The sequence below is a fragment of the Anastrepha ludens genome, chromosome 3 (assembly GCF_028408465.1).
Source record: "Anastrepha ludens isolate Willacy chromosome 3, idAnaLude1.1, whole genome shotgun sequence".
Classification (NCBI taxonomy): domain Eukaryota; kingdom Metazoa; phylum Arthropoda; class Insecta; order Diptera; family Tephritidae; genus Anastrepha; species Anastrepha ludens.
This window is the reverse complement of record NC_071499.1, coordinates 92,499,590-92,508,593: the sequence shown is the minus strand read 5'-3', so window position 1 is coordinate 92,508,593 and position 9,004 is coordinate 92,499,590. Positions and strand designations below refer to the sequence as shown.

The following is a 9,004-nucleotide window of genomic DNA, read 5'->3' as shown; positions in this document are numbered from 1 at the left end:
ATCTACCATGATAAAAATTAAGTAAAAGTAGTAATTCGGAGTAACTAAGTTCAGTAGATGTATTTGGAAATCATTCAATTAGTTGAACTTAGCTTTAAGGGATAGCTAAAACTTGTCGTTGTGAAATCTTACCAGCAAGCAAAGAAACTAGATTAAAATTCAAAAACTCTCTCTTAGGCTCAAATTTAGTTATACTTGTAAGTTTTTTAATAAATATGCCCACATTAAAAAAAAATCTCATATAGCTGACTTGTAGCACTGAAAAGTGAAAGAGCAAATATCCACAAAATTTTTAACAGAAAAAGTCATTTATGACTAAGACCAAATCGAACTTTAGTGCCCGAACCTGACCGACGGCAAAGAGGAAGCTCAGTCAGTCAATCTATTGAAAAAATATTTCCATGTTTCAGAATGAGGCACTCTGTTACAACACAGCAAAGAACCTCTTTTGATTCCACAAAAAACATGAGCGTCAATATTTGGTTTAGAAATTTGTCAAAAAAAAAAAACGAAATAAAAATCATAAAATAATGAATTTAAATATTCAAATTAAATGTAACACTTTCAATTCGGTTGGCATTGATATTCGAAATTTACAGTCATGTCCAGTGAAGTACCCAAGCCACGTGTTAAAAAAGTCGTCCTCTATGCTTGTGAATTCGAGATCAGCGCTAGGGTACCCCATGAGCTCTTCAGCCTATTTCTCGAGAACGAGATCAACTATCTTGGCATCCGAGGCTGGGCTCAAGAGGTCGCACATGGATGTATCAAGGGTCGCCTTGAAGGGGAAATACGCAAAATGGAGAAGCTCAAAACAATACTCATAAACTCGCCGCAGTTCGGTTCAAAAATAAACGGCATCGTTTTTGGCGAATTGAAAAAAATTAATAAATATAATGGCGCAAAATTTGAGATTATATGTTAAATTTCCATAGTTGCTGAAGGAAAATGATAAGAAATAGTGAGAAAAAAGAGCAAAACTGCGAAGTGCACCGAATAATAAACGTATGTTTGTATGTGTGCATGTATGGGCGTAATTGTTTCCTCACTAAATGCGCCACACTTTGCTCTTAGTTGTGGTCCAAAAACCATTTCCATGCCTAAAACTTGGAGCAAGGCCGAGGACTGGAATCAAATAGTGAAGTGTGGTGTTTTAATGAAGAGAAAAATGGAGAGCAAGCGGAGAGTGGCTATCAATAAAAAAGGACTTATAGTATATACACATAAATGTTTGTAACAATAAAAAATCAAGCAAACCGAAATCTTTGTACGTGTTTTAGTTAGCAATATTTACATACGTACAACTCCTTCGATGGATTCATTTTCTTTAACATTTCCTCTCAAATATATACTTTTACAATACGAGCTAATACGACTACTATAAAGTCTAAAGAAGTCAATTCATGGCAACTAAGCCTCTGCGAGTTCTGGGATGAGATTCTTCTTCCGCAAAATCGACCGAATCTTTGCAGTAAAAGCAGCAGAGGCAAATATTTTTCAAATTATTCCATGAAAACTATGCAGCGTGGACCACGTAAAGGATGCGCTTAGTTGGGTGCTAATTATTTCTTTAAGTATTCTAGACAACTCAAAGTATTCAATCCGTTTAGATAAAAATGGATGGTCACCAAATTGTACGAAAATCGGTTTCGGACTTCAGCGGTCGGCCCGATTAAGATCATTAACCCTAAGTCCAAAAAACTTTTAATTCGGCAACCAAAAATTATCACAAGGATCTTAGTACAAACGTAAAAATGTTAATTACAATATAAAAGTAATTTCCAAAACGAAAATGGAACTTGAAACGACGACATTTTCTGTAGTTCGCAATGCGAAGAATTCTTTTTGAATACGCAGTTGAAGTAGGAAAATCATTACAGCTATTTTTAGACTATAAAGAAAATAAAATTTCTCACTTTTCTGGAGATGCAATCAATAAATTTATTTTTGTCATATTGAAATTTTTCGTGAAAGGAGATTTTTATGAAATATTTGCAATTTACAAATTTTACCAAAATAAAATTTCAATACCAAAAATGGCAAGCTAGTGTGATCAATAAACAATATAAAATATGAATTCTTCTCTCAAGCTCTTAGAAAATCCTTTGAAAAATATCGATATGCAGAGAAGACAAAATAAAATAAAATCCAGGTTTTGCGCCTTTGATTATTAAAACGTTTTATAGGTATGTTAATTAATAGTGAGTAATTTTATTTCAAACAAAATAGTAAATTTGGTTATTTACAGTCTGTCTAATAGAAGAGTGACCACCATAACATGGAAACTACTTGACCAATTTGACTCTAACAAACTGCATTGTATGGGCGTATAATATTTGTTATACGCAATATATTAAATAAAATCTATAGTCACCACCATTAGCTATAATGGCTTCACATCTTCGAGTCATACTTTACGTTAATTTCTGCGCAAGTTGTGGAGGTAATCGACTCCAAATCAGTCGAATTCGCCTTGATGCCTGTTTCACCATCCATATTTCTTGTCCCTTGAGCTTTTGCTTAACTATTACCCAAACATTTTCACTAGGTTAGGCATCAGGCCACTGCGAAGGCCAATCCCACATTTCAATCCTAGTTTCCGCTTTGCACTCTTTCGACTTCAATGGTTTTAATCGTTGTCTTCTTATAAAATCGAAGATTGCCTTGTTTTTTTCAAACACCCTCGCAACTGACGGTAATAAATAAATAATTTAGTAAATTTTTTTCATCAAAACCGATAGTTCGTTGAAGTTGTCGATTATCATCAGAACACCTGGATCGACGTATAGAACTATTCACCCAAAAAGAAGGTTTATCCGAGAGTATTACGTTTGCCCAATTTCATTCTGAAGTTAACTTAGTCCATGCAAGCCTTATTTCAATATGAAATAAAGAGATTCGCGGTTTTTTTTAAATGTGGTCCCAAACTTTAGGTCTTCTGCACATAAATGTCCTCGAACAGTGTCTTTGGACACATTAACACCCCATTTCCTTAAATCCGCTTTAGCTGCACGTAACTTTAAGTTCGGCTTTGTCACAAACAAATCTTGCTTTGGAGAAGCATTTTGCTTGGGTCTAGTGCGGAGAAGCCGTCGACGTTTTTAACTTCGGTATAACCTTGCACCTTTATTTATGAATGTCTTCGGCTTTTTCTAATATTTTACTTCAAATGCACGTGGCCGTTTTGTACTTTTATGGTGTGCACATAATCAAATCGTTTTGTAAAAACAATATGGTGCAATGCCGTCTGTTGTTTCTGCGATCAGTTTCCGGAAACTTCAGCATATCTTTTCCCGCATGTGTCGCTGTAGCGCGAAGACGGATGAGACCTCTCAGCCTGATGGAGCCGGAAGAAGGGCACATACGCTCAGCCCAACTCAGCTCCATGTTAGGTTTTTTAAGGGAACTGGGTTTAGATAAGTTACAGTGAGGAGTAGAGGGCACAATAGATCATGAAGTCGAAGTGCAAACCTCAGTGAAACCTGGAAGAATCTAAATGTTTACTTGTTTTATTTTAAAGCAATATCTAGACGCGTCTTTTGAAAGACCAATACTTTTCGGGTTGTGGACTCACATGTAAAATTTATTTCGAAAAAAAATAGTAAGGGTGTCAATAAAGGAATTTTTTTCGGCATAACTTTCTCCCCTTCGGCTTGGGTTTTTATAATTTCCATGCCTTGGCGCACATCCTCTGCGTATTACCAACAACAAAAATTTCGTTCAGTTTCATAATAAATAAGAACTTGCCTAACTGTACTGAAAGGCAAGCCTCCGAAAGGAGGTGACACTGCATAAGAGATATTTGGGGAGAGTTTTTGCGAAGAAATATGCCAAACTACGGATTTAATTACTAAATAAATCTCACACCGCAGACCACACCTCTTGGTCTTGGAGAATGGATAGATACCCAACTTTAGACCATATATATGAACTTTCTACTGAGTCAGAATGCCAACTGTGTTTGTAGAGGGCTCAGGCATCTAATAATATGTTATTGGAAGGTCTGATCTTGGCAGAATCCAAATGAATAATTCTTAAGAAAAGTACAGCTGTGATATTACTGCTGCTTTCAACTCATCCTTAACTTTGTATGTGTATCTCTTTTCTGTGATATCCAATTTCATATTTTAGCCACATTTACTTTTCGTGGACTATAAATGTTCCCCAATTTCCTTTGCCAATTAGTTATTTAACAATAATTAACATTTTTGTCTTGTACTAAATTTCAAAAAATGTTGTAAGTATTTTGTATGAACAGGAAGCGCCCTGTTTCCATACCATTATTGAATTAAAATTCTTCCTTGACTACAGCCAACTGTCACTTTTTGAAAATGTGTAACTTCAATTCAAGCATCAAACAAATTTTTATTCCATTTAATAATCATTCGGCAAATAACAATCCAAATTACAGTTATGTCCACAGAACAATTATTTTCGCTCGATTTCGACCTCAAGGGTGAATTTCCAAAAGAGGTAGTTGGCAAATTTCTGGAAACACAAGTAAATATGCTCGGACTGCGCGGTTGGGCGAAAGAAGTTGAAAAGAACCGAATTAAGGGCCATATTGAAGGTCTTCTACCGAAATTAGAAAAATTTAAAAAAGTCATTGAACAGGCTGAAGCCTTTGTAGCGCAATTCACAGAAATCATTTTTACCGAGGTGAAGAAGATAGAGAAATATACGGCAGAGGCATTCGAAATAAAGCAATGAAGCCGAACTGAATAAATAAAATATTGACCATACAAATACATATTTAGAAGTCAAATATTAAGAAAATAAAACACCCATCAAAAATGTACTTAGAATCAACTCAATATGGCTTGCTTGAACTATCGATTAGACCTTTACTTTTGGATCTTTAACTTGCCTGGCGCCTTATTTGGATAGGTATGTGAATAATTGTGATTCTGTACTGCATGCATACTTAAGTACGTAGCTGTTGCAGGGGTGCGGTACACATGGCATAAATTTCTTTTTAATGAGCCTCTGTGAGTCAGATTGCTGATATCGAAGGCATTTTGTGAGGTTTCAGGACTAGATACTATCGCTCAGTCCACCTCAGCCGGCTATATTTTCTTGCATTACGCAGTGGAACAAAATTCAACTTTTTGTTTTTGAAGAAATTCAAAATGCATTCACGACTTAGGATCCGAAAAATTATTACAGATCCATAAAAGTTTATTGAGTGAGACAAAAGTATTAAGCATTGTAAAGATTGTTTACAATTATCAATTCATAAATGTCTTTTAAAGTACTTTTGCTTTAAGATTTTTATAAAGGCAAAAACATGAAATAGCGTATTCTTTCATGAGCCGATAAATCTAAACAAGAGTGTTCAAGGCAAGTGAATTTTAACCTCATCCACATAGACTATATATCTGGATTCACAACAGCAACGCGACATATTGAAAAGTTTCGCTTATTTATTTAATGTTTTTTTTAAATAAAATTATATTTTATTCTACAACAGAAACCAATATAACATAAAATTCCGAAACATTCAAAAGGTAATCTTTAAAATTTGAAACTTTTTAAGCAGAAAAATTTCGATTATGCAGTTTTATAGTCCACTAATTTCTGGCATAATAAAGCGCAAGTTTGAAAGACCTGAAAAATTGCATTGGTTTTCAATTTTTTATTTTTTTTGTTTTTTTGCTGACAGTCTTGTGCATTTTCGCCAGCAAAAAAAAAATGTTGAAATTTCATTATACATAATATTATATATTGTAATATAAAATGCTCAACACCGTCAACAACAAAAAAAAAATCAAATTATCAACGGGAATTTTTAGTCACTTTAAATTGGCACAATATTACGCCAAAATGTAATATGCTATACCCACAGCATACCCAGAATCGTTTTAACCCTTAAATGCATTGCGTTGCTGTTTGGCAACATAGCATTAAAAGTTCTATAATTTCGCATATACTACAGATAACGGTTTAATTCGTGATGTCGACTTTTTGCTACATACTGTTCAAAGGAAATCGTAAGTTGACTCGTGTGTTTTCATTGATCGTGCTTTTTTTGGCGCAATTTTTTGACATGAGTATACATATTGTCCAGTAATAAGTGTGAACTTTGAAAAGCGTTGTAAAATAATAAATAAAGCATCAATTGTTATTTAAAATTATTGTTTATACATAAAAAGGTATGTATTTACATTTGCAGCAGTTGTACAGGGCCCACCATCTATCGTTACGGATTTGAACTAGGTATTATTTGAAGAATGGTAACACTTATCTGTCATCTGATTTGACAGAAAATTAGTTTTATTCTTCCGCTGAACGAAAATGGTTGTGTATACGCTCATAGAACGCTGGGAAATATTGCGTTTTCGCTTCGCTTCATGGGCTTGGGATCGGATCTTTTCGGATGAAGCTCATTTCTATCTCGGCGGGTATGTTAACAAGCAAAATTGCCGCATTTGGGGCTCAGAAAACCCGCACGCACTCGAAGAAAATCCGATGCATTCACAACGAGTCACTGTTTGGTGCGGATTTTGGTCGAGAGGCAGCATTGGTCCATTTTTCTTCGAAAATGAGCGAGGAGTGGCCATAACCGTCAATGGAGAGCGTTACCGGGCCATGTTGAACGCATTTTTGTTCCGAGAAATTGAAGAGAAGGATATTGGTGGCATTTGGTTACAACAAGATGGCGCTACTTGCCACACAGCGAATTCTACGATCAATCTTTTGCGCACTGTCTTCGAAGATCGCATTATCAGCCGAAATTGTGATATCGTTTGGCCGCCTCGGAGCTGCGATTTGACGCCGTTGGATTATTATCTTTGGGGTGCCGTCAAAGACCAGTGTTATGCCAACAAACCAGCAACAATTGATGCACTGAAGACCAACATACGCGATGTCATAGCTGAAATACAGCCGCATACAATCGAAAATGGACCGATGTTGTTGTTGTTGTTGTAGCAGCATAAACATTCCCCGTGCATATACGAGGAATACTGCTGAAGTGACAGTCCTTGGCCGGATATAAATCCGGGTCGTTCCGGTTACGTAGAACCGACTGTCGTGGGAACGAAAATGGACCGATCGTATGGGATGGTGCATGGCTAGCTGAGACAGCCATATGAATGAAGTTGTATTCCATCATTAACCGGAAGGATTGTACTTCAAAATAAAAAAAAAAACAGTTTGGAAAAATATTGAGTAGTTTCTTTTTTATAGCATTTTTAATTCCGTAAAGTTATATGGCGGACCCTTTATATATAAAAATAATTTTGATTGTTATCAAATTACCATTCGGCTACATGTTGCCATTTGGCTACATTGTGCATATAATCATAGTTTGTTCAACTTGTGTGACCACTATTAATTCTCTTGTTCAGTTGTTTCCAAAATGAATAAACCATTCAAATCAATGGAGGAGCTTACGAAATATTTGCTGGAATATAATAGCGACGAAAGTGAAGATGAGAATGGCTTTGACGACGATATATATAGAGGACCCAGACTTTGCTCCGACTGATCTGGCACATTCTGATGATGATACACAAATAGATGCAATCACGCAGCCTCCTTTAGCTCCGAGTCCGTCATTGGAATGTAATTGTGCAGCCCCTTCAACCGAAGATTTTGGACAACGCACCAAAAAAACATCATTTGGAAAAAAAAAATCTACAATTAAATGAAGATCAACTCCAATTTCATGGCAACGATGAAATAGACGGTGAATTATTAAGTTTAGAGACTCCATACCCGTTTTTTTGTTACTTTTTTACTGATGAACTTATTATGAACATTGTGGAGCAGACAAATTTGCACAGTGTACAAAAGAATCCAGAGAAACATAACAGGAGCATATTTGTTTGTCCGATATAAAAAAGTACATTGCCATTGTAGTGTACATGTCTATTGTACATGCGCCGAGAATTAGATCTTATTGGAGTGATAAACTGGGCATTTCTTTTGTAAAAGAGATAATGCCAGTCAACGCCTTTGAAAAATTGCGGCAAAATATACACTTCAATGATAATTCTTCTTTTATACCACGTGGTCAAGAAGGGCATGATCGGTTATACAAAATAAGGCCCCTAATCAATCATCATTGGAAAAGCAACTGGCCATCGACGAACAAATGTGCTCAACAAAAGTGAAACACTTCATGAAGCAATATATGCCAATGAAACCCCATAAATGGGGGTTCAAATTGCTTGTTTTGGCAGGAATTTCTGGATTTGCCTACAATTTTGAAATATACACTGGTGCTGAAAACAATATGCCCAGACCGCATGACGAACCAGATCTTGGGGCAACATCAAACATTGTTTTGCGTTTGTCTCGTATTATTCCAAGACAACAAAATTATCGCATATTCCACTGATGGTGTATTTAGACAAAAAAGGTATTTTCTCGCTTGGAACTGTTCGTAGAAACAGAATTCCAAATTGTAAATTACCAACAGAAACCGCAATGAAAAAAGAAGAACGCGGAAAAAGCCATGAATATATGACGACTATAGATGGAGTCGATATAACTTCAGTTGTTTGTGTTTTAACAACAAAAATAATTGTTTTAAACTTTTTCATATAAATTAATATATCATTTACATGTTTTTTGAACAATTTAAATTGAATAAAATAATTTTTTCTCCTTTCATTTTCGATTTGTTTCAGTCCTGACAATTTTCACTATATCGCTCTAATAACACATGATGTAGCCATTTGGCCTTTTAAAGCTCAGGTAGCATAGATGGTCTAGTTTCCGAGTGAGCTGGACGGCATAGAAGATACTCCAGGTTTTCTTTTGTACCCCGCTCATTACATTTCCTGCAAACGTCGTTAAGGGTTAAATTTAGCTTGTAAGCGTGTGCTGCAACTCTACAGTTGCCTCTATCGAACGATATAACCGATTTAGTATACTTATCATAATATTCTTGTTAACACATGATCGTGGCGACTTTACAATTGGTCTGGTAGATAATTTCACGGCATTTATTTTTCGAATTGATATCCGGCATATGCCCGCCGCGGCTACGAGTTGC

At 35.7% G+C, this 9,004-nt stretch overlaps 1 protein-coding gene across 1 annotated transcript; it reads left to right on the top strand.

The window, feature by feature from the left end:
* Positions 1-466: 466 nt before the first annotated feature.
* Positions 467-1,262, top strand: LOC128858471 (acylphosphatase-2-like). The gene has a single exon (XM_054094775.1). It carries the CDS (start codon positions 602-604, stop codon positions 923-925), a length of 324 nt encoding a protein of 107 aa, XP_053950750.1. The 5' UTR covers positions 467-601; the 3' UTR covers positions 926-1,262.
* Positions 1,263-9,004: the final 7,742 nt, after the last annotated feature.